The sequence below is a fragment of the Tursiops truncatus genome, chromosome 19 (genome assembly GCF_011762595.2).
Source record: "Tursiops truncatus isolate mTurTru1 chromosome 19, mTurTru1.mat.Y, whole genome shotgun sequence".
Classification (NCBI taxonomy): domain Eukaryota; kingdom Metazoa; phylum Chordata; class Mammalia; order Artiodactyla; family Delphinidae; genus Tursiops; species Tursiops truncatus.
The window spans coordinates 48,534,770-48,560,737 of record NC_047052.1 but is presented as its reverse complement, the minus strand read 5'-3'; the positions used below and the strand labels follow the sequence as shown (position 1 = coordinate 48,560,737).

Genomic DNA, 25,968 nt, shown 5'->3' with positions numbered 1-25,968 from the left:
CCGAGATCAGAGCCTCCAGACCGTGTCCAGAACCACTATTCTTTCCACTTTATGTTGCTGGCTAAGTGGTAAGGCACTGCCCTAGTAGGAGCTCCTGGGGGACCTGAAAAGGCCAGAAAAGCAGGGATGCAGCTCACCCTCAGCCCACCTTGCGGGCAGGGGCTTGCACTGAGCCAGGACCCACCTGAGCTGTGGCCGGGCAGGAAGTGATCCAGAAAGACCGGCTTTTTCCTCCGCCGTTTGCTTTCGATGCCATGGGGGTCTGAGGGAAGACAGAGATGAGGACCCCTGGATCCCAACAGCCCCTCCTCCCCAACCTGGGGTGGGCCAGGGCAGTGGGGTCAGTCATCCCCTCCCAGTAACCTGGAGAGGGATGTGAAAAGGGGCAGAGTGAACACACCAGAGCTATTCAGCTCCCCAAGGACATCGGGCAGCCCCCGTTTCCGCTTCTTGTCCACACCGTAGCTGTCTGTTTAGGAGATACCAGAGGCATACAAAATAATCCATTAAAAATAAGAATTAATTAAGAATTAATTATAGAGACCATTTGGGAAGTTGTTATGCTGTTCTGGTTTTTGCCCAAACAATGCATATAGATGTCCACATCTTAATCAGAATAAAACCCAAATCTACTTCTAGCTGCACTGGAACGTCCCAGGCACTATGCTGCCTCAGGGCCTTTGCACTTGCTGTTCCCACTGCTTAAAACACTCTTCCTCAACTCTTACCACTTCCCTGGAGAATTGCTTAGTCATCCTCCCATTCTCAGGTCAGCCATCCCCTCCTTTAGGAAGCTCTCCCTGAACCCTAAGGCTGGGTCAGGTGCCCCACTCTGGGCAATCCAAGTTCTGTAAGCAATTCCAATCCCAGCCCTGCCCACTCTGGTTGTCACTGTATGGGAATGGATCTGTGCCCCCTCTCCCCATAAGACTATGAGCCTCATAGGGTAGGGCTGGAGCTGTCTCAGTCACCGCTACGTTCCCAGCACTACCCAGCGAGGGCCAGGCACGAGCAGGCGTGCTGAGGGGAGGAATGATTAAACAGTCCCAAAATGTCATAAAATGGGTACTATTATTATTTCCATTTTGCACAGGAGGAGTCTGAGGCTAGGAGAAGCCAAGATCTCACAGCCAGTAAGCAGCAGACCAGGATTTGAACCCCAGTCTGTGCAACTCTGAGCCTGCATTCTACTTCTGCCACTTCCCCTTTCCCCTTTGGGTCACCACAAGCAAGACCAAAGACCTAGTCTCTGGGGCGGTGGGTCACCCTGGGTGGCCTTGGTTACCATGGTCCCGAGGCAGGTATGTGAAGGGCAGAGGCTCACTGCAGACCCCATCAGTAAGCCGCTGCAGGAAGACATTCACTGTCACAGGTTCAACAATCTCCAGGTCCTCGTAGGGTGGTGTCTTGAACACAATGGCAATCTGGCGGTGCACGTCGGCCTGGGAGAAGTCAGCCCGGCCTTCCCAGGAGGCTCTGCTGAAAACCACCGATATATCCTCTGGCAGGAAAGTGGGGGTGTCAGCTGAGCCAGGACACTGGTCCACCAGAGACCCAACTCACTCAGCCTCCCCCAAAATCAACACCAATATTTCTAAGAATAAAACTAGTCATAATAAAACTAATCATAGTGGCAACTAACTTTCTGTTGAGCACCTACCATGTGCCACTCACTGACATACACACACACACACGCGCACACACACACACACACACACACACACACTCACCTAATCCTTTAACAATCCAAAAGGCAGGTAGACTTAATATTTCCACCTTATCAGGGGCCCCCAAGACCACCATCAGATTCAGTGATTCACTAACGGGACTCACAGGACTCAGCATATAGTTGTACTCATGGCCATGATTTATTACAGGAAAAAGACATATGCACGCGCAGTTAAGAGGAAAGGTGCCTGGAGTGAAGTCCAGAGGAAACCAGGTGCCAACTTCCAAGAGTTCTCCCCAGGGGACTCACACAGAACATGCACACCGCACACTGCTGCCCCCAGTGGCAACACACATGAAATGCTTCTACCAGGGAAGCACATTAGAGACTTACTGCCCAGGGTTTTTACTGGGAGTTGGTCAAGTAGGCTCCCTCTAACTGGCACATATCAAAATTCCAGACTCCCAGAAGGAAAGCAAATGATCTCCACAAACCATATTGTTTGTACGGTTTAGGTACAGTGAGCCACTCTTAACAGTCAGGGAATGGTAGGAGCCCTCTCAAAGTTCCCAAAAGCCAGCCAAGGGTCAACCTTGTAAGCTGGGCTTCCAAACACTAACAGTCTCAGACCTGCTATGTTAACTCTTTTCTAGACACCCACTTCATAGATGGGGAAACCGAGGCTTGGAGGGTTTAAGAGACTAACCCAAGGTCATACAGCTGGTAGCAGAATAGTCGGGATTCAGTATGCTACTCTGCCTACTATTTCTTTTTCTTGTCTTATTGCATTGCCTCTCATCACACTAACTCCATATACTGAGGCTTTATATGTGTTGGATAGACATGGTTTGCCTCTAAGACACATAAAAATCCTATGAAAAAACTACCTTTAGGAAGTCCATTATATTGAGGGGAAAGCAAAGGCACAGGGAGGTTAAGTCACTTGTCCAAGGTCACAGAGTCAGCAAGTGGTGGAGCCAAGATGGGGATCCAGGCAGGCTAGAGCTCTTCACCACCAGCTGCTACAGCTTGAGGAAGTTACTGATATCTCTGGGCCTAGTTTCTTCACCTTCAAGAGGGAAAGTCATAGTACTCACCTCACAAGAGTTGTTAGGAGGATTAAATGAGTCACTCCAAGAAAAGGACTTAGAAGAGGGCTTAACATAATAGGTGCTCAGTCCATGTTAAGTATGATAGTTTTTATTAGTATTATGCAAAATACTAACTCCAGGTCTGGCACTCAGGAAATCCTCAGTAAATGCTAACTCTCTGTAGTGTAGTTTTTAGGTACGTGGGATCCCATCTCATCCTAACACCAGCTCATTTTAGGGATGAGGAAACAGGCTCAGGGTGGTGAAGTCACCTGCCCGAGATCAGTCAGTGAGTGAGTAACGGAACAGGACTCACATGTACCTCGAATCATTCACCCAGGGCAGGAACAGTTTCCCTGCCCTGACCCCAATTCCCAGACTCCTAACAGCCTCCTTGTCATTCCTCAGATTTGAGCTCAAATATCACCTCCTCTGGGAAGCCTTCCCAGATGCCCGGACCATGTCTGGACTTCCTGTTGTTCAATCTCAGCACTTTGTCTTCTTCCCTCTCAGCATTACTCACATTTGTAATTTGTCTTTCTTTCCCTACCTCCCTCTGAACTGAGAGCCGTGTGAGGGCAGAGGCTGGGGCTTTCTCTGTCACTGCTGTGTCCCAGCACTGCCTAGCACAGAACCCAGCACAGAGGAGCCACCCAATAACCATTTGCTCGTTCATTCAAAATCTTATAAGAACCTTCAATTCCTGGGTACATATCCAAAAGAACTGAAGACAGGTGTTCAAACAAAAACTTATACACAAATGTCAAATACAACGCTATTCATAATAACCAAGAGGTGAAAATAACCCAAATGCCCATTAACTGATGAATGGATAAACCAAATGGGATATATCCATATATGGAATATTAGCCATAAAAAGGAACAAAGCACTGATACCTGCTACAGCATGGATGAACCTTCATAACATTACGCTAAGTAAAAGAATCCAGACATAAAAGGCCACATATTGTATGATTCTATTATATAAAATGTCCAAAATACATAAATCCATAGAGACAGAAAATAGATTGGTGGATGCCAGAGGCTGGAAGAGAGGGGAATAGGGAGTCACTGCCTAAAGAGTACTGGGTTTCTTTCTGGGGTGATGAAAATGTTCTGGAACTAGAGAGTGGTGGTGGCACAACCTTGGGAACGTACTAAATGTCAATGAAGTATACACTTCAAAATGGTTAAAATGTTTTGTTTTAAGAGTAAACCTTGCAGAAAAAAAGAAAAATAAAAGAGAGAGAGAGAGAGAGAATCAGGGAAAAAAAAGAAAAGGTTTTTGTGTTTTTTTTCCCTGAGAACCTCATGTGTGCTTGGCCCTAGACTGGGTGGTTCTGGGGACACAGCTGCTCACCAGGATGTTCCCAGGTCCTGCCCAGACAACCCAGTGGCGGGAGGGTGGGGATGGAGATAGACGTTAACTATATAACCATACAACCTGAGAAAGGATTGTGGGCGGATTCCTGAGGCTGTAGCATGTTCTCCTACCCTCCTCCCCTCTCACTGCCCTCCTGCCCCATTGGCCTCACTGTTCCTCCAACAACTAGGCCTGCTCCTACCACAGGACCTTTGCACTTGCTGTTCCCTCTGCTGGAACACTCTTCCTCTCATGGCCACACAGATTCTTCGTGGCTCCAGTGTCACCTCCTGAGAGCGGTCCTCCCTGGCCCCACTAAGTCAAACTGTGCCCCACAACACCTCCAGCCATCTCTCTCTGTCCCCTTCCTCAGCATTATCTATCTCCAGATACTACTTTTTCACCACCTTCCTGATTTTTTTTCAACTCCCTTTCTTTATTTTTCCTCCCAGAAGCACAGACCACCTGGATTCAAATCCTGTCTCTACCTGACTACCTCTGTGACCTTGAGCAAGTTACTTAATCTTTCTCTGCCTCGGTTTCCTCATCTGTAAACGGGGAATAAGAGAATCTACCTCATAGAACTGTTAGGCAATTAGATGATTGAATAAATGATGCATACAAAGTGCTTAGGACAGAGTTTGGCACTTAATAAGAGCAAGATAGGCTTCCCTGGTGGCACCACGGTTGAGGATCTGCCTGCCAACGCAGAGGACACGGGTTCGAGCCCTGGTCCGGGAAGATCCCGCATGCCGCGGAGCAACTAAGCCCGTGTGCCGTAACTACTGAGCCTGCGCTCTAGAGCCCGCGAGACACAACTACTGAGCCCACGTGCTGCAACTACGGAAGCCTGCGTGCCTAGAGCCCGTGCTCTACAACAAGAGAAGTCACCGCAATGAGAAGCCCGTGGGCACCGCAATGAAGAGTAGCCCCCGCTCACCACAACTAGAGAAAGCTCACGCGCAGCAACGAAGACCCAAGGCAGCCAAAAATAAATAAAATTTAAATAAATAAATGTGGAATTAAAAACAAAAAATAGATCCCGCATGCAGCAACGAAGATCCCACGTGCTGCAACTAAGACCCAACGCAGCCAAATAAATAAATAAATATTAAAAAAAGAAAAAAGAGAAAGCTCCCCCCCAGGCAATCCTGGGTTGTTTTTTCTTTTTAAAAAAATCCTGTTTTTAATTGGTCCAGTGGTTAAGACTCCGCCCTTTCAATGCAGGGGCCGCGGGCCAAAAACTTTTTTTAAAAACCAACAAAAAATCCCAAAAACCCTATTTGAAAAAGGGTTTTGACATTTGAACAGATGGGGAAACATCGTCCATTTTCTCCATTCGTAGCCCTGATCCAACTGTCATAAAGCACTTATTTATGCACCTCCACGATTTTAATACCAGAGTCCCCCCGGAACTCATGATGGCAAGGCCTGCCAGGTACCCAGCGCAGGCCAGCACTGTTTGTTTGTGCCTCCTTCTTTGCTCATGAATGAGTGAGCAGGTGAGCGAGTGACTCAGTGAGTGAATGAATCAATGGGCTATTTCTGTCTACCTCCAAAACCAAAGCTCTGGACCCTTCCACTCGGCTCCCCTGGTTAACTGGCTCTTCTTCACCCTCTCATCCTCCGGGCTCCCCAGCTGCCCCTGCAAGCCGGCAGACCCCACTCCGCCCACTTGCTGCCCCAGGCCCCTCACCTTTCTGCACCTTGTCGCACAGCAGGTAGAGCTCCTCGCCGCCCGTGCACGGCCCGCTCTCCTTGTTGATTCGGCAAATCCGCAGCTCTGACGTGTTTGTGGACTCTGGGAAAGAGGAGAGGAAGGGGCACACAGAAAAAACGAGAATTCAGTCATCAAACCCTTACCAGGTACCCCATGGGTGCCCACCCTGGGGTGTGGAGAGGTGGGAAATGGAGAAGCCAGGGTGCCTGATCCTTCTGGAACCTGTGGTCCAGGTGGAAAAAGAAGATGCCCAGGCAGGAGGGGTTAATGGACGATCATGAGTCCTCCGTGCTGAGGTCCGGTGAGTGTCTGCCCAAAAGGGAGACCCTCAGACCTCAGGGAGGGGTTGGTGGGGTCAGGAGTCAGGGATGAGTCTTAGATGAGAGCTAATGGCCTGAAACTTGCAGTGGACACATGTTGTTTTGCCAGTCTAGCAGTCCTGGCCCTTCTTTTGTTAACAGCCCCCCCAGTTTTCCTTTAAGGAACCACCCCCCACCTCAGTCATGGGGATTGGGTAGGGCGGAGCCCACTCCCAGCTCAGCAGTGATCATTTGCCCTAGACCTGGCCAATCACAGCATCGCCTCCTTCTGGCTACAGCTGATTAGTCAGAAAGGAGGACATGACTAAAACTAGGCCAATGAGAGACAGCCCTGGGACTTGGAGCAAAAATGCTGAGTAAGAGAATCTCTCTTTGGGAGCAGGGGAGAAGTGTCATGCTGGTAGGATGTAAGACTAGAGCTGCGTACAGTTATTTTGCCCCTGCATGGGAGGGCCCTGCCAGGAGTGACTCTAACATAAAGGAAGCATGGGCTGAGAGATGGAAAGAGATCCCTAATGACATCACTGAGAACCTGGATGCAGCCAGACCTGAAGCACTGTGCTACCTCTGGATATTTTTAGTTAATGGAACAAATTCTTCTTTTTTTCCTTATTTGAGTTGGGATTCTATCCCCTGCACCCATAAAAGTCCTGATTGAGTGAATATCCCTGCCCATTTTGATGCTTGTGGCAGTCACTGCAGGCTGGCTAAAATCTAACAGCCATTCCCAATCTCCTCTTCCATACCTGTACCTCTCTACAGAGGATGAAAAACCTAGATACTTGCTTTCTCAGATTCTCTTGCAACTAAGGGTGGCCGTGGGACCAAGTTCTGTCCAATGAGACATAAGGAGATGTCTACCAGGGTGATTCTGAGGAATATATTATTTTCTCTATGAAAGAGAGAGAGATTATTACTCATGCTGCCTCTTCTCAAGGGCTACCTAGTATAGTTGTCCTGGTTGTGCATTCTGCAACACCAGAAAGCCCCATTCCCAGAGGCTACCTAGTAAATGCTGACCCTTAGAATTGGGCAGTGTACAGCCTGCACACCACACAGGGTGTCACTGCCCATCATGCCTTGAACACAGACATGATGTCTGGAGCTGTGGCAGCCAGTTCCTGACCATGAGGGAAAGCCCAAGAGAATCACAGAGCTGCTGAACCAGCACCCTGATATAGCTGAGCAGCTGAATCAACAGGAACAGCCTTAATAACTGAGAAAAAAAGAAGAACTCCCTGTTTGTTCATGCCGTTGTATGTGGGGCTTTCTGGTACCTGCGGCCAAAGACAACCCTAATGGAACAGCACCCTCGACTCACTCTTGTCGTAGACGGGCTCAGAGAGCACAGGGTCCATCCGGCGCATCTGTCCTTGCTGGTCCCTGTATGAGGCCTGGAAGCAAATCCTCACGACATTCATGTCCACCTCCTGATGGTTCTTCAGGGACCCAGCTGCAGGAGAGATATGGGAAGGCTGAGTGTGGGGGGTGGAGACCCTGGTGGGGGATGGGGGACAGGGAAGGGATGGGGCTGTGGTGATGGCGGTACTGGAGAAGGCGAGGGGACAGGGGTGGCAGAGGGGGCGAGGGGTCTGAGAGGACAGGATGCTGGGGCTAGGCGTGGGGACTCACCATTGTAGGGGTCGATGCCCAGCTGAATCTTCCGCTCAATGGCCGCCTCGATCTCCTTCTTCCTCACACACTGGATGCCCAGGTTGTTAAAGCTGAGTCGGGGGGAAGGGGGGAAGGGGGGTAATCCTGAGGGGGCAGGTATAGCCCTAACCCACAGGACGGCTCTGGTAGATGCTGTCTCAGGGCTCACAGTCTCAGAGGCTGGAGACCCCAGGCCCAGGGGTCCCAGCATTGGGAGGGGACTGGGGTTCAAACCTTTCAGGGGTGTGGAGAATTCTTGAGAGAACTTATCTTTACCACAGGAAAGCACCTGTTGACCTCATTTATAATAAGAAAACTGCAAATTAAACAGCAATGTGATGCCAATTTTAAAAAAAACTCATCAAAACAGCAGAGATCAAAACATCTGACAATACCCTCTGCCGGTGATATTGTGGAGAATCAGGCACTCTCACCCATTGCTGGCGGGACTGTAAATTGCCCCAGCAATCACATATTGGAGGACAACATGGCAGTATTCATTCATTCTACCAATATTTCTTGAGCACCTACTGTGTGCCAGGGACTGTGCTAGGCACTGGGGGATACAGCAGGGAACAAAAGAGATAAAATCCCTGCTTTCATGGCGCTGACATTTTCACTAAGTTTATAAATCACTAAAAGTATAATTGCACAGACTTGGGGCCAGCAATTTCATTTTTAGTAATTCATCCTGCAGAAGAAAGAGTATATATGTGAAGCTGTTCACTGAAGCACAGTTAGTGATAGAGCAACAAGAGATTGGAACCATTGTGGGTGCCCATTCATAGGGACTTAATTAATTGTGTGCAGCCATACATTGGAATACTATGCAGTCAATAAAAAGGACAGGACAGCGCTAACTGTACTGACGGGACTTATCTCTAAGATGTACTGGAACATAAAAACAAGGTGCAAATGTCCGCTACCATTCATAAGGGAAGGAAAAAAAGATAAATACCTAGCATATCTTTAGCTGCCTCCAGAGAGGGGCACTGGTGGCCAGAGGACCAAAGATGGAAGGAAATTTATTTTTCACTGCATACCCTTTCTGAACCTTTAAATTTTTAAATTAAAAGCATATAAATTATAAAGCGAAAGAAAGAATGGGATTTGCAGCTAAGTCAGGTCTGCAGTCAAATTCCAGCTCTGCCATTGGCTATCTGGGCTCCTTCGCCTCTCTGAGCCTCAGTTTCCTCCTCTACAAAATGGGGATAAATATAATGCGTGTGAATGCGTGTGCGGCAGGGTTCCAGGCCTAGGTAAGACCCTCCACGGCCCCCAGGCCTCAGTTTCCCCATCTAGGAAATGCAGTGGGGAGAGTCTGGCTAAGCTGCCTCTGCTCCTAAGGTTTTCCGGGGTGATCCTCAGCCCCTCAAAATCTCCGTGACCAAGGGTGAGGGGTCAGGGCTCAGGTACCTGTGCCGGGGGCTGACATGAGGCCGGAGCCGCACCCTGCAGACACCGTCCGTGCAGTCTTTCCCCACGAGGCTGTGAGGGTGAACACGGTGAGGCCAGTCCTTCCACACCAGGCACGCGGTCACCTCCACCTCCCGCAGCCCTCCACAATCCCGGAGCTGCAGGAAGACAGGTGCTCTTGGGGTCCCTTTGCAAACACCTGCACCCATCCAAGCCTCCTTTGGTAGCTCCCCGCCCCTCCCCTCTCCCCGACGATGGAGGAATGTTTGCTGAAGACCCCTCCAGGATCCTAAACCGAAGGCTTCCAACCTGGGGGCCTCATAACATGAGAGCTGCCCCACAGATGTGCCTTCTTTCGCCACTTGACTTTAAAAACATTGCATGCACACAAGGTCTCCAAGCACAGCCCACAGATAACATACTAATTGTGGAGAGACCAGGTAGACACCACCTTAACCATATGATCAAGGTCAGTGTCGCCACTACGGGGCCAAAGTAACACAGGCATCCCCTGATGGGATGGACTGGGAAGAACACGTCACTTCTATGACAGCCCCTTCAGAAGTGCATCACCGGAATCTAATCAGGAGGAAACATCAGAAAAGCCCAAACTGTGGCCATCTGGTCAGACATGAAAGACAATAAAAATACGGGTGTCATATTTTGGGTTAAAAGAGAACAAAAAATGTATTTTGACCTGGCTGGTAGTTACACAGTGTGTGTGTGTGTATATATATATATATATATATATATATATATATATATATATATATATATATATATATTTGTCAAAATTCCTAGAGCTATACACTTAAGATTTGATTAAATATAACTCAATTTCAAAAAAAAAAGAGGAGAGAGGCTACAGAGACATGATAACCAAATGCAACATAGGATCCTTGACTGGATCCTGGATTGGGGGGGAACAATTATAAAACACACATTTGGGGGACAATTGGGAAATTTAAGTATGGACTGTATATTAGATGATATTATGGAATATTATTAATTTTCCTAGGGATGGTAATGAGTGTCCTAGACATGCAGGAGCTTATTTTTAGGAGATGCCCATTGAAGTATGTAGAGGTGAAATAACATGATATTTACAACTTATCTGCAAATGGGTCCGCAAAAAACACAATGTGTATTTGTGTGTGTGCGAGCGCTGTGCACGCGTGTATGTGTGTGTTTGTGTGTATGGAGAGAGAGTGACAGATATAGCGAATAGGGCCAAATGTCAACTGGTACGTATAGGTGAAGGGTACACAGGTGTTTATGGTACTCTTAATTTTTCTGAAGATTAAAATTTTTTTCATCTAAACTCATCAAAATGTGTACATTAAATACATGCCTTGTTTGTATATCAGTTATACCTCAATGAAACAAACAAACAAAAAACCTAAAAAAAAAGATTTAAAGGATTTTTTTTTCAGAATAAAAAGTTGGGGCAGGGTGGGGGAGGGAAGGACTTGGAGTCTGGGGTCAGCAGATGCAATCTCATATATAGGATGGATAAACAACAAGGTCCTACTGTATATCAGAGAACTCTATTCAATACCCTGTGATAAACCATAATGGAAAAGAACATGAAACAGAATATATATATATATATATATATATATATGTAAATATAAATATATATATTTATATATATATGTATAACTGAATCACTTTGCTGTACAGCAGAGATTAACACAACATTGTAAATCAACTATACTTCAATAAAATAATGTTTTTAAAAAGTTGGGGAAAATTTGGAGCTTACATTTGAAAAGTATGAGACATCACGTTATTCCAGATTTCCAGATTCTCTTTTTTAAAAGGGAAGTTATGGCAACTGGGGCAGGACTTCTACTCAGCAGCCACGTGGGGCAGCAGATAGAAACTAGCCCCTTGAGACGGGGCCCAGACCCACGTGGCCGCTTGGCTTTCCTGGGTCACTCACAGGGCCCTAACTGGCATGAAAGAACCACAAAAGCCTGCTCCGAATGTGTAAAGCCGGTGCCTATAAAATACAATGAACAGGTGCGTCTCAGTGAGGGAGTACTGCCCTCTAGTTTGGGATACTGAGGACAATTCTGGTTGACACTGGGATCGGGACCCACAGCAGGCAGTACAGGGCCACAGATGCTACACAGCCTGCAATACCAGGACAGTCCCACACAAGTCCTGCAAGACCTCTGAATGTCCCGCCAACATTCACATCAGTGACAAACCTGTTTTAAATGGTCAGAACCCAGAACCTCCTTCCATTTTACATGTACAGTATTTTTTCCCATAACTTTCAAACACACTGAATTTTCAAGGACTGCAATCACCATGTTAATTGAGAGAAGACTGGTTTCATTTGAACTGAGAATTGTTCACCACTTTGGTGGCCTTTTTTTTTTGCTGCGCCACTGGACTGCCAGGGAATTCCCAATTGTTCACCATTTTGGAAAATCCTGTCACCTATGGCCACGCTGGACGTGTGGCATTTAAGTCGCCAAGTCCCCACGCTGGGTCGGGCTGCATTCATGCTGCTGTATTAATGAAATCCAAAGCAACCGCTACTTTGTTTTCATTTCCCTGAGGCTGTGCCCGAGCATTTACATACTGAAATAAATGTGCTTGTATAGGCTGTATAATTTTATTTCTCCTTCATACTAAAGTTGGGGCATTATGGATTTCAGGGATGATTATGAGCAGACAATTTATATTGAGTAGACAAATTTCATTGAGTCAGATGGGTTAAAACCATTAGTTTAACCAGCTCCCTGATGTAACATTAGGAGATTCTGAAAAGCAAGATTTCTGCAAGGCTGAAAGCTTTTCATTCCTTTTTTTTTTGGCTACACCATGCGGCATGTGGGATCTTAGCTCCCTGACCAAGAATAGAACCCGCGGTTCCTGCAGGGGAAGCTCGGAGTCTTAACCACTGGACCGCCAGGGAAGTCACGAAAGCTTTTCATCTTTGAGATGTCATGCGAGATTGTGGATAGACGTTAGGCCTTGAAGTCAGTCAGAACTGGTACCAAACCAGGCTCTACCTGGTGATAAACCTCTCTGGTCTTACCATCCTGATCTGTAAAATAGGTACTAAGTACCTGGCACACAAGAGCACTTAGTAAATGGCAGTAATTACTACAATGAATTTGCTGTGTACCCTTGTGCAAGTAACTTACACTCTCTGAGCCTCAGTTTCCTCCTCTAAAAGATGGGGATGAAAATGCTAAATCGAAATTCGGAGTCAGGTCACCCCCTATTGTTGGACATTTACTGTTCTAACTCTTTGAAATCAAAACCAACACAAAGCTAGAATAACTGCCTGGAAAGACTTAGAAATAAAAAGTTGGGGAAAACACAGCTTCAAAATATCACCCCACAGGTAATGTACTAATTACAAAGGGAAAGCTATACGTTTTCAATGGTGGTCACTCCCTGTTATGGACTGAACTGCACGCCCCCAAAATTCATATGTTGTAGCTCTAGCTCCCAGTACCTCAGAATGTGACTGTATTTGGAGATAGAGCCTTTAAAGAGGTGAGTAAATTAATGAGGCCTTAGGGTGGGTCCTAATCCAGTCTCCTCATGGCCTTATAAGAAGAGGTAATTTGGACACACAAAGAGTGTGCTGACACTGCTGACACTGGACACACACCAGTGCTGACACAGAGGAAAGACCAAGTGAGGACACAGCGAGAAGGCAGCCGTCTGCAAGCCCAGGAGAGAGGCCTCAGAGGAAACCAGCCCTGCCAATAGCTCGGTTTTGGACTTCCAGCCTCCAGAACTGTGAGACAGTAACTTCCTGTGGTTCAAGGCATGCAGTCTGTGGTACTTTGTTATGGCAGCCCGAGCTGACTAATACACCACCTTCACCACGGGCTCCGACTCAGCATCAGATATTAAACTACCACCCCATGGCCATGATGTGAGACTCTTAGAGGCCCACAGCATCACCGCTGGGGTATTCCCACCAAAATGAATAACCTGATCTAATCTGGAAACAGCCAATAAATCCGGAATGTGGGACATTCTACAAAACGCCTTTCCTGTCCTCCATAAATGTCCCTGTGCTGAAATGCAAAGACAGACTGAGGAATGAACCCAAGTCAAAAGATACCAAAGACACCTGTCTTCCTCTGTTTGGGCTGCTGTGACAAGATACCGTGAACTGGGTGGCGTATACGCAACAGAAATTTATTTCTTGACAGTTCTGGAGGCTGGAAGCCCAAGATCAGGGCGACAGCACGATTGGGTTCTGGTGAGGGCCTCTTTTGGGTGCAGACTGTGTCACTGTGACCTCACATGGTGGAAGGGACCTTCCCCATCATCTTGCGGGTTAGGGTTTCAATATATGAATTGGAGGGTGGGGGACACAAACATTCAGACCATAGCAACACCTGACAACTAAAGGCAGCACGTGATCCTGGACTGGATTTTAAACAAGCAGACAAGAAAAGAAACAGGTATAGAGGATATCTGGGGTCAGCTGGGATCATTAGACTATGGACTTAATCTTAGATAATATTCTTGCAGGAATATTACGTTTCTAGAATGTGATAACAGCATTGTGATTAGACAAGGTCCTACATTGTAGAAAAAAGTCATGGCTCTTGAGAGATACAGGCTGAAACATTTTGAGTGAAGTGTCATATCTCTGACTCACTTTCAAATCTTCCTCCGTAAATGTCTATATAAAGAGAGGCAGGCTTCTCTGGTGGTGCAGTGGTTAAGAATCTGCCTGCCAATGCAGGGGACATGGGTTCAAGCCCTGGTCCAGGAAGATCCCACATGCCGTGAAGCAACTAAGCTCGTGAGCCACAACTACTGAAGCCTGTGCACCTAGAGCCTGTGCTCCACAACAAAAGAAGCCACTGCCATGAGAAGCCCACACACCACAACAAAGAGTAGCCCCCGCTCACCGCAGCTAGAGAAAGCCGGCGTGCAGCAACGAAGACCCAACACAGCCAAAACTAAAGTAAATAAAATAAATAAATTTATTTAAAAAAAACGAAAATAAAAGAGAGAGGCATTGGGAATTCCCTGGCGGTCCAGTGGTTAGGACTCTGTGTTTTCACTGCCGAGGGCCCGGGTTCATTCCCTGGTCCAGGAACTAGGATCCCACAAGCCTCACGGCATGGCCAAAAAAATAAACCAAGAGAGAGGCATAAAGCAAATGTGGCAAAAGGATGTGGGTGTTCATTGCGCTATCCTTGTCTACTTTGCATAGGTTTAAAATTTTTCCAAAAAAGTTGAGACATAAAGTTGAAAAAATATCCCTTATCAAATTGGAAAAACAGACAAAATGCTTAAAGATAAATGAGGCGCTACAAAATTGCCCCTTAACGTACCACACTTGCCCATTCCTGAAAAGCCAGTGATGGAATATACGTTTCAAAGTAAACCGTTCTTTTCACCAGAATGTCCCGCTAACACGCTGCTTCTGGCCACAACGCCTGGAGCCAAATCCAATAACAACAACTACAACCACCTGTCTGAGTAAGGAGTCCTGCACACCAGTGCTGGGCCATCTCCCTGGTTTCCTCACAGTGTCCTGTGGGGGCAGGAGCTTCATCCCCATTTTACAGATGAGGAAACTGAGGCCAAGGGAAGCACTGGACTTGCCCTACATTTACAGCTGGTAAATGGCAGCGCCAGGACCAAAGCCCAAGTCTTTCTGACCCTAAAATCCAAACTTGTTGGGGTAGGACAGGGCTGCTCTGCTAATCCCCCAAGTAAAGCTCTGAGTACAAATCCCACTGAGGAAGAGGAGAGGGAAACAGATCTCACACGAGGGAGCTGGGACCTGGGGCCGGGGTCAGGGATGGCGTCCCTGAGGTGGGCTGAGGCCTCACGGGTGAATAGGAGGTGACCAGGCTGCAGGTGGAAAGCACTCCAGGCAGGAGGAATGGCACAGGCAAAGGGCTGGTGGCTGGATGGTGGTGAGTGAGGAGGGCTGGATGGGAATGGGCAGGAGAAGCCGGACCATGAAAGGTCTTAGAGGCTCAGGGAGGATCTTGGGTTTCCTCCTGAGGGTGCTAGGGAGCCAAAGGAGGACTCTGAACAGGGGAGAGGAGCAGATGTGTAATTTAACAGCACCCCTCCGGCGGTCTTGTATGGGGAAATCTGAAGGAGACTGAGAGCTGGTCACCAGAGAGGAAGCTGGAGGTCAGGGAGCAGATGAGCCCGGGATCCAGGGCTGGTGGGATGGTGAGGACATAATTCAGGGTCCACGGACACTTGGGCAAAGATCCAGAAACACATGAAGTCTCCGTATTGGAAAGGCACAGGAACCAGGCCTCTCAGAAATCACTGGGAGACAGTCATGCATGCAACCCCCCGGGCAGGGCAATTTGGCAACAGCCGTCAAATTATCTTTGACGGGCAATCCCACTTCCAGAAGTTGTTTTTTTTTTTTTTTTAACTTTTATTTTTTGGCCATGCCACACAGCTTGCAGGATCTTAGTTCCCCCACCTGGAATCAAACCCGTGTCCCCTGCAGTGGAAGCGTAGAGTCTTAACCACTGGACCGTCAGGGAAGTCCTAAAATGTGTTTTTTTTTTAACTTAAGAATATATCTTGGAGCTGAGCTCACATCAGCATGACTGAAGCTGCCTTATTCTCTTTACCATCTCATCCCACCGTGTGGACATAGGATACTATATTGTTCAAGTCTCCTATTGGTGGACATTTTGGTTGTTTCCTGTTTCCCGCTATTACAAGCAGGGCTGTAGAGAACGACTCAGTTCATCTATTATTTCCTTCATGTGTGTCACTCAAATAACTTCTGGAAGGGAATCTGGTGGTCCAGTGGTTAGGACTCCATCTTTCCACTGGCCTGGGTTCGATCCCTGGTTGGGGAAATAGATCCCGCAAGCTGCGTGGCACAGCCAAAAAACCCCAAAAAACAGAAAACCCCACACATTTTATATACACACGCGCACACGCGCTCCCCTTTATGTAAAAAAGGGGGATAGTATATACGTATATATATATTTGCCTGTATAATCATTAATCATAAAATACTCCTGAAAGGCTCCATGAGATATTGATAACAATGGTTACCTCTGGGTGGCAGAGGGAACCTGGAGGCAGGAATGGGGGACTTTTGTTCATTTTAATAATTTAAATTATGTTAATTTAACATGACTCTTCATATTTTTGAACGTTTTGATCCACGTCATATGATTCAAAATTTTAAAACAAAATAAAGGGCTTCCCTGGTGGCACAGTGGTTAAGAATCCGCCTGCCAATGCAGGGGACACGGGTTCGAGCCCTGGTCCAGGAAGATCCCACATGCCGCGGAGCACCTAAGCCCCAGTGCCACAACTACTGGAGCCTGGGCTCGCAACAAGAGAAGCCACCGCAACGAGAAGCCCATGCACTGCAATGAAGAGCAGCCCCCGCTCACTGCAACTAGAGAAAGCCCGCACAGCAAGGAAGACCCAACACAGCCAAAAATAAAATAAAAAATAAAATAAAATAAAGATGGGTATAGTTGAAAATCTTGTCTGTACCTTATCCATTCAGCACTGCCTCCAAAAAAGAATTCACCTGTATTTGTTTTCCTTTCCAGAGTTTCTGTACGCAAATACTACCAAATACCAACTGAAAATCTTATTTTCCCCTCTTTTTGACACACACGGTAGTACAGTTTACCTTGAACATGTGGGGAGTGGGGGAGGGAGCGCTGGGGCATCGACCCTGCCTGCAGTGGGAAATCCACCTATAACTTAGAGCTGGTCCTCAGTATCCGTGTTTCTGCGGTTCCGCCTGGGGGGATTCCAACAACTGGGGATCGTATTTACTGTTGGAAAAAATCCCCGTTTGGGCTTCCCTGGTGGCGCAGTGGTTGAGAGTCCGCCTGCCGATGTAGGGGACGCGGGTTCGTGTCCCGGTCCGGGAAGATCCCACATGCCGCGGAGCGGCTGGGCCCGTGAGCCATGGCCGCTGAGCCTGCGCGTCCAGAGCCTGTGCTCCGCAACGGGAGAGGCCACGACAGTGAGAGGCCCCAAAATCCCCGTTTAAGCGGACCCGCCCAGTTCAAACCCATGTTGTTCAAGGGTCAACTGTATAATACCCACAAAATTCTGCACCTCAATTTGAACAAAATTAATATATCATGGAGATGGATACTTCCACATCAGTACCTCAGGGATGGCTTCATTTAAAATGTTTTCTGTATTTATATTTATCTGCACACTTACACAGATACATTTGTCCCTGCTGCATAGGATTGCAATCGGTAGATTATCGATTATTTCACCAGTCCCCTGATGATTAACACGGAAACTTCCAATTCTTCTCTATACAAACAAGGCTGCAAGGGAGAAACTTGTACGTCCCTCTTTCACCCAGATGCAGGCATATCTACATGATAAGTTCCTAGAAGTGGAATGGCCCGGCCTAAGAGTAATAATGATAATAATAATTATACTAGTAATACTAGAAGCTCTCTCAATCGAGCACTCACCATGTTGGAGGTACTTGGCGTGTATAAGTAACTCATTTACTCCTCCCAGCAACCCCAGGTGCTTGGTTATTATTATTATTCAGTTTTTTTAATTTTTGGGGGGGCCACGCCACCGGGCCTGCAGGATCCTAGTTCCCCAACCAGGGATCGAACCCGGGTCCCAGCAGTGTAAGTGTGGAGTCCCAATCACTGGACCACCAGGGAAGTCCGTATTATCCCATTTTGTAGAGGAGGAGGCACAGAGGGACCGAGTAACCTGCCCAAGGCAGTACCTGGATTCGAATCCAGATACTCTGATTCTTAAGGCCTCACTGGTGAACCAGGAGGCTACCAATGACAATTTTGACCAATACTGTCAAATTGCCGGGAAGAAGGCCTTTCTTTGAATGCCCTTTAAATTTAAGGCCAAGTGACAGTGGTATCATCCGCTCCAACAATAGCAACAGCAATAATAATAACCACCATAAAATACATGAATAATGAAATACATGCATATGGATCTCCGGGGCGGGGACACGCGAGTCCCACCGCCCCTGGTGCTCACCTCGATGGCGGGCAGCGTCTTGCTGGCCTCTGTGCTGCTCTCCCCGAGGATGCTGCCGGCCGAGCGGCCCTCGCACTCATAGCGGAAGCGCATGCCGCGCTGCTTGGGCTGCTCGGTGATGATCAGGTGCGGCCGTGGCCCGGGGCCCGGAGCCGGGGGCACCAGCCGGCCCAGAGGGCAGCCCCAGGGCGGCGGCGTGGCCGGGGGCGGGGGCGCCGCAGCGCCCAGGGTGACGGTGCTCAGGGAGGCCGCCCCGCGAGACACCAGGCGCGGCAGCCCCTCGCCCGGGCCCGGCTGCGCCCCCTCCAGGCCGAAGCCATTCTCCTTGATGTACTCGTCGATGATCTCTGCGGGAGAAGCAAAACCTAGGGATGACGCTGATTGTCAAAGAAAAGGCTTTTTTTACCCCCAGACTTGTGCTGCTCTCGCCTTTTCCCGTCCGTTCATTTCTTCAAGACATATTCCTTGTGGGCCAAGGGCAGGGGCGTCAGCTCCGAACACAGAAAAGCCCCTGCCCTCCTTCTTGGAAACAGACGCGTAGCGTCCCCCAGTTTCTTGAAGCCCAAAACCCCAGGGGTCGGCCTGGTTTCTCCTTCTCCTGCACCCTCCTGTCCACCCGCCTCCGAAACAGCTCCTGAACCCATGCCTCCATCACCTCTCACCTGGATCAAGGTAGAACCAAGTCACAGGTACCCCTGCCTCCATCTTGCCCCCATTTAATAACAACGAGAATAATAGGTGCTCTGCCCAAGCCGTTCTCATCTCAGAAGGCAGCACCACCATCCGCGGTGCTCAAGCTGTAAGGAGGCACATCTTTATCAGCTGCTTACGATCGCACGTCTACTATGTCCAATCCATGAACTTCTCCTGCCTCTACCTCAAATATACATTTACGTTCCCACCACCTGTCCCCACGCCCACTGCTCCCTCCCTGGGCCACCCTCCATCATTCTCCATCTGAACCACTACTCCTGTTCCCCACCTCGCCTCTTCCAGTCTATCTGCCAAACACAGCCAGAGGGATCTGATGTCAGACTCTGTCCGCTTCTGAACAGAAGCCTCCAGTGGCTCCCATCTCCCTAAGAGTCAAAGTCAACACCTTCCCCATATAAAACTCTCCCCAAACTCCACTCATCTCAGGAAAACAGGACAAAGACAAAACCCACACCCCCGACCTTGGCCACAGAGCCTTCTGTGGACGGGCCCCCTCTGTCCTGGGCTTCTTGCCTCCCGCTGCCCCCTGTCATCATGCTCTGGCCTCTTTTCTGTCACTTGCACCCACCAAGCCCGGCCCTCCCTCTTCAGGGCATTGGACTGGCTCCTCCATCTGCCTGTTCCACGCTTCCCCCCATTCAACCCATGCTGGCTCCTTCTCATCCTTCCGGTCTCAGCCTACCTCTTCAGAAAGGCCCAATCTAGTGTGTTTTCCCCAGGCCTCTTGCTGTTTATTTCCTTAGCCCAGTCTAACATTATTTTGTTCTTTATTCCTTTTCCTCCTGTCTCTGCCACTAGAGTATCAGTTCCAAGAGAGCAGGGACTTTGGTTCGTGGCTGAATCCCCGGTGCCTAGAACGGTGCCTGGCGTGCAGCAGGTGCTCAATGCAACTCATCGAAGGAATGAACAATAGTTGTAGTAACAGTAACTAATATTGAAGACGGCTGGCCTATGCTGAATCTTCACTAAGTGTCAAGCATTGCTAAGTACCCTGGGAGCACATGACTTTGTTAAAATCCCCCAGCAGTCCCAGAAGTCATACTGTGACCTCCTCCCCAACAAGGAAGGCCAAGGTCCCTCTCTGTGAGCACTTGGACTCCCCAGCCTCCCCCCAGAGCTGCCCTGTGATACTCACCCAATTCATCTGTGGAAGGAAGAGAAAGAGAAAGGTGAGGTCCAGCAAGTGGTCAAGACTTTCATCTTTTAAGACAGATTCCCCAACCCCATCCCCTCCCGGAGCCCTTCCCCCTTCCTCCATCCTGGGAAATCCTGGGCTCTGACTCCCTGGGATGTTAAGCCCTAACCCCCATCTCTCCCTCCTGGCCTACCCTCCCTTCAGCTCCCAATGTTGGGGTCCAAGGGTCAGGCTACCCTCAAATGCCTCCCCCTAAAAACCTTTAGATCGGGGATTATGAAGCAGTGTTGAGAATCTAAGGAAAAGCCAAGGGTCTCATCACCAGGGGAAAAAAACGGATGCCCAAGATTCTAAACAAAATGTGGGGGTGGAGCCCTCCCCGAAGCCCACCCTAGAGCCCGGGAGATCACTTCCTGGTGTCTGAAGATCCAGGAAGGCTGATCCTTCGCTTCTAGGCAACCACCTCCCTCTGCGTCCCATGCCAGTCCCCAGCAGTCCCCAGCCGGTATCCGGGATTTGCCCCTACTTCCTGAGGGGGGAATGACAGCAATGCTGGGGAAGCCCCTTATCACCTCCTCAGGAAAGCTCAGCCTGGAAGGGACCGTGAAGGATGGAAACCAACCTCCCATGATTCCACAGACAGAACAAGGGGAGTCCAGAGGGAGCAAGCAAGCCTGTGGGGTCACACAGCGAGGGAGGGCAGACCGGGGCCAGATGCCCCATCCAGGGTTGCCTGCGTTGGCCGCTGGCCACTGAATCGTTGCCAGCCTGCCCTGCTGCCAGACCTGTCCTCCTCCTCCACTCTCGGGGAGTGGCTCCCAGAGCCAGACCTTTGCTCCCTGGAAAGCAGTCTTCCCGCCCCGCTTATCTCATGTGATCTGTGAAGTCACCAGGGTGGGGAGGACATCCCCACTTGGTAGATGGGGACACTGAGGCTGGGAGAGAGGAAGGGACGCGCTACAGATCACTGGCAGGGCCAACTTCAAGTCACTTCAACTTGGAAACACTTTCTCAGGCATTCGTGCTGGATAACCTGGGGATCCAAAGATGAGTTAGACTTTGAGCCCTCAAGGAGCTCCCAGGCTGCGAGGGGAAACTGAGGCCCGGGCAGCTGTGGCTGAAGCTTTGTACTGCCTCAGTTCAAATCCTGGCTCTGTTCCTTGCTAACCATGTGGCCTTGAGCCCATTACTTAAACTCTTTTTGTGCCTTGGTTTCTTCATCTATAAAATGGACACAATAATAATGCTTGTCTGGCTGGGTTCTTTAATATACGGGAAGCACTTAGTACTGCCATAATAGTAGACGATACATAAATGCTGCTGTTGCGTAAGGTGTTGGGAGACATTATTTTATGGATGTGGGTAAATTGCTTCCCCTCTCTAGGCCTCAGATTGTCTGTCTATAAAATGGGGAGGTTGGAAGACATGGTTTCAGAGCACGGGGTGTGGAGTCACACAGATGTTAGTTTGAACCCTGGCTGTCACTTCTGGCTGTGTTGCCTTGGGAAAGTTGCCTAACCTCTCTGAGCCTCCTTCTCTATAAAAAGGTCTGATATATCTCAGGCATTAACATGAGGATTTAGAAGCACACTGGGAAATTGCTTAGCACAGGGTCCGACCACTTCAGGCCCTCCATAAAACTTAGCCATTATTATTATTATTATCTAAAATCCTCTTTCATCCAGGAAATGTTAGGGACTTCTTCTCTTTATTCAGGGCTCAGCTCAGATAACAACCTGCCCCCCTCCCAAACTCCCACACAAACTTGCCACCATTCAGGGCCAGCCAGGATGGGCCACACTTGAGCAGCTGTCTTTCATGCCTCAGGGCCTTTGCACAGGCTGGTCTCTACCAGAATGCTCTTCCTTCAGACCTTTGCATGCCTCCTCCTCCACTTTCAGGTCCCTGGTCAAATGTCACCTCCTAGATGGGTCTTCCCTGACTACCTTATCCAAGATAGCCCCCAGAACCCCCACTCCAGTCACTCACAGTTAGGTGCCTTCGTTTTATCATTTTCATGGCACTGGCTAGGATTTGACATGACCTTATATTAGAGTGATTCATATCTGTCTCCTGTAGACTGTGAACACCAGAGAGTAGGAAACACACCTGCCCCATCCCCACTGTATACCCAGGGCCCAGTGTGTTTGGCCCATCAAAATGAGGGAAAATTTCCCTCCCAGTCTATCTCAGTCGTTCTCCCATCCCCACCATGCTATTTAGGTGTCACTGATCCCAAGATTTGTTTAGGGCCTTTATCACATTTTATAATCCTACATTTAATTCATTGTGTACATATCTGCTTCCACATCTAGGTAGGGAACCCTGTGAGGGCAGAGCCAGGGCTGTCTTGGTCACTGCTGAGTGCTCAGCACTGCCCAGCACAGGGCCAGGTATGCAATTGGAACTCAATAAATATCTGCTGAATGGATAACATCAGAAATTACTCTCAATTGAAAGAAACCAAAGATCTAGGTCTTGGGTCAGAAAAGTCTCAACCTTGCTCTTGCCCAGAACCAGTGCTTGGCAGTACCTGTTCCCAATGCCATCTCCCACCTTTCACTATCTCCCAAACTCACAAACCTCTTAGAGAACCCGCAGGGCCTCCTCCACAGCCACGCCAGCACTTCTGGGGTCCATCCCAAGATTTTACCTCCAGAGAGAGGTTCAGACCCAGCCCACTGGGGCCACTGAGTTTTCCTGGTGGCAGGACTCAATCCCTGCCCTCCAAATTCCAGCACATTTATGAGAGATGATGTCATCCTTTGGCCTTGCTTCTGCATTTCCTTGGGCAGCACTGAATTTTGGATGGCACAGGATGAGGGGCCTTAGAGACTAGTGGTTCTCAACATCTCTTGGGAAGTTGCTAGAAATGCAAACTCTTAGAGCCCATCCTGGAGCTACTGAATCAGAAACTCTGGAGGCGGGGCCCAAAACTCTGTTTTAACAGTTCTCTGGGTGACCCTTAACTGCGTGCCAGACACTGCTTTAATACTGTTATTGCTTTAATACTGATACTGTTTAGCTGTATCAGCTCATTGAATCCTCTCGGTCGCTCTGAGGCATTGATATTATGCCCATCCTACAGATGAGGAAGACTGAGGCCCAGAGAAGGGAAGTGACTTACAGTGAAGGGGTGGTGGCACCAGTATGTAATTATTACGCTCTGCACTACCATAGTGAATCTCTAAAGAGGACCCTCTTAGAGAGTGAATAGGTGGTTAGTTTTACTTCCCCAGCTCCCTATCACCCGGGAGGTAGGGGCATCTGGGGACCCCATCTCAACGGGCAGGGAGGGATACAGGCTGAGGAAAGCTGAGGTAGACCTCCGCAAAACCCCCAGACAGAGGCGTACACAATGCCACCCCCATAGGATTCCTCCTGCCCCATCTTGAGCGTGCAGATGGGCAGGAACTGTGGAGGGCTGCTCACCCGTGGTCCTGGAAACGGCGAGCGAGAGCGAGGAGAGGTCCGCGGCCCCTGCAGGGATGGAGGCATGTCTCAGGAGGTGATAGAAATACGACGGGAGAACCAGAGAATCTCCCAAGCCCCACCCCGTTCCTCTCCTGGCCCCGCCCCTTTGGAGCATGCCCCTCACCCTTATAGCCCGCATGGTCCGGCCTTCCTTCCTTAACTCATGGACAGGTTCCCTAGTTTCTGTCAGTCACCCCACCCTTCATCACACTCAGGCCCTGCTCCTTCTCTCCCTTAAGAAGGCTGAGAAGGGCCTGGAGGAGCTCTTCTCAGCCTCAGTTAGGAAAGCCCCCACCCTCTTCCTTATTTCAGGGTCAGACCCTCCCTCTTCACTTTTCCAGTGTCAGGCCCGTCCCCTTCTCCCTCAGACCCTGCCACTTCTCTACAAAGGCAAGCCCCACCTCCTCTTTCTTCTCTGAGTCAGACCCCGCCCTCTTTTTTTCAGAGCAGGCCCTCCCCCTTCTCTCTGCCAGAGTCGGGCCCGCCTTTTCTCCCTCTCCGAGTACGGCCCCGCCCCCGTATCTCCCTTAAGCCCCGCCCCTTACTCGGAGTAGGTGAGACCTTGCTTCTTTGAGTTTAGGTCCCGCCCTCTTCTCGCACTCATGGTCAGGCCCCGCCCCCTTCTGTGGGCCAGGCCTCTCCTTTTTCTCCCTCTCTGTGTCTGGCCACGCCCAGTCCCGCAGGAGCAGCTCCCGCTCCTCCTTCTCCGAGTCAGGCTCTGCCCCTCCCCTCTCGTAGTCGGGCCCCGCCCCCTTCTTTGCCTCAGGGTCAGGCCCCGCCCCCTTCTCACTCTCTAGTGGGACGTCTCTCTCTTACCTTGGACCGGACCCGGTCACCATCCTCTGCCTCCTTCCTTCCCTTTGATATAGTGTCCCCGGTACCGTCACACTCTCTCCGCAAAACCCCTAAGACTCCTGTAGGAACCCCTAGACCACTCCAGGGCCCCAGGCCTCCCGCATCTCCAGTCCCGCCCCAGACTCCTCTCCTGAACCCCGGCCCCTCTTACCCAAGGCCCCCAGCTCCGGCGCAGCGGACGATCTGGCGACGCGGCGACTCGGCATGGCCCAACCAGTGGGGACTGACGGCCCGGAGGCCAGCCCAGACCAAAACACACACACGCGGGCAGGCCGAGCGGCCAGGTGGCACGGTCTGGCGGACGATCGCGGGTCGGGAGAGCGACGCAGGGGCTGGGGCCGCAGGCCGGGCTGGACGCGCGGCGCCCGGGTTGCGGGGGGCGCCGGGCCGGGCCGGGCGGGCGGCGGGCGGGGGCGGGGCGGCGGAATTCCCCGGCGCCGCCGGCCTGCGCGCTCATTGGCCTGCACCCTGTCGTTACGTCACGCCAGGGAAACGGGAAAACCCCCACGCGTCACGTGGCCTCGGGGGCGGGGCCGGCCGGGAAGAGGAGGCCGGGGCACAGGAGGGGCCCGGCCCGCGACGATGCCCATTGCTCTGGTTGAGACCACTGAGTCCTGCTTGGGGCCACTCACAACCTACCCATGGAACAAGTAAGAAGACTGAGGCCTGCCCACCCCAGGTCTGCCAACCGGACTTGTCTGTCTCGAAGGGAAGCTTTGGGATCAGGAGGTTACCAGAGCTCCACAGCTGCCAATGATGATAATCTTTTCGAAACCTCCATAGTCTCTCTACAGCTCAGTTCCTTAACCTGAGTAAATCGGGAATGATCCTACGTAAAAGTTTAAAGCTAGGATGTCAGCTGTAGGACTTGTCTGTTTTGTTCCTTGCTGTATCCCCAGCACCCAGAACGGCGCTTGAAAAACAGTAGGTGCCCAATAAGTTTTTACTAAGTGAATGGATGGATGTTTTATTCCTCCCCACAGCTCCTCCAAGTTTCCTAATAGCCCGTAGCACTTTCAGCTCAAAGGCTCAGTAACTTAGTCCAGGAATGGTAACAGTGTAGCCCCCAGGATACATATTGAGCTGAGTGCCTGACCCCTGGGCTTACCTGGGGGCCTCACAGATACCTCACACCTTGCACCAGCATCAGAGGAAGGTGATAGAATTGGAATTACTGCAGAGAGGAGGAGACTGAGGCTCAAAGAGGGGCAGCCATTTGGTTAGATCACATTTCTAGCCCTGTTCCTAAGAAAGATGGGATGACATTAGGTCCCAGCTTGGATGCCGGGCACCCTCAGACCACAGAGCCAAGGTTTGATGTCCTCTGTCTCCCTGTGAAAAGTTGGAGTGTTCCATTTCTACTCTTCATGGCCTACATGGACTCACTGATTCAGTCGACATACATTTATTGAGCACCAGCTGTGTGCCAGAGCCTGCACTGGGTACTCGGACACAGCGCTCACCAAGCCAGCCCTGGCACCTGCTCGTAGGAGGCAGGCTAGTCTACAACAGTTCTCAAGGTTGTGGCCCAGCCCTTCAGGTGACATGATGCAAGCTC

General features: G+C 49.8%; 1 protein-coding gene across 1 annotated transcript in view; it reads right to left on the bottom strand.

Moving 5' to 3' along the window:
• Positions 1-24,753, bottom strand: part of RELB (RELB proto-oncogene, NF-kB subunit) — a 28,603-nt gene extending 3,850 nt beyond the window's left edge. Inside the window, exons 1-10 of the mRNA XM_033844574.2 lie at positions 24,562-24,753; positions 23,514-23,561; positions 18,233-18,579; positions 9,233-9,390; positions 7,796-7,887; positions 7,485-7,616; positions 5,820-5,924; positions 1,286-1,501; positions 401-469; positions 185-262 (exon numbers count right to left, since the gene is read on the bottom strand). Of these exons, the coding sequence (XP_033700465.1) occupies positions 185-262; positions 401-469; positions 1,286-1,501; positions 5,820-5,924; positions 7,485-7,616; positions 7,796-7,887; positions 9,233-9,390; positions 18,233-18,579; positions 23,514-23,561; positions 24,562-24,616 (1,300 nt within the window). The 5' untranslated portion in view covers positions 24,617-24,753. The remainder of the gene's footprint in view (positions 1-184; positions 263-400; positions 470-1,285; positions 1,502-5,819; positions 5,925-7,484; positions 7,617-7,795; positions 7,888-9,232; positions 9,391-18,232; positions 18,580-23,513; positions 23,562-24,561) is intronic.
• Between the last annotated feature and the right edge of the window lie 1,215 nt (positions 24,754-25,968).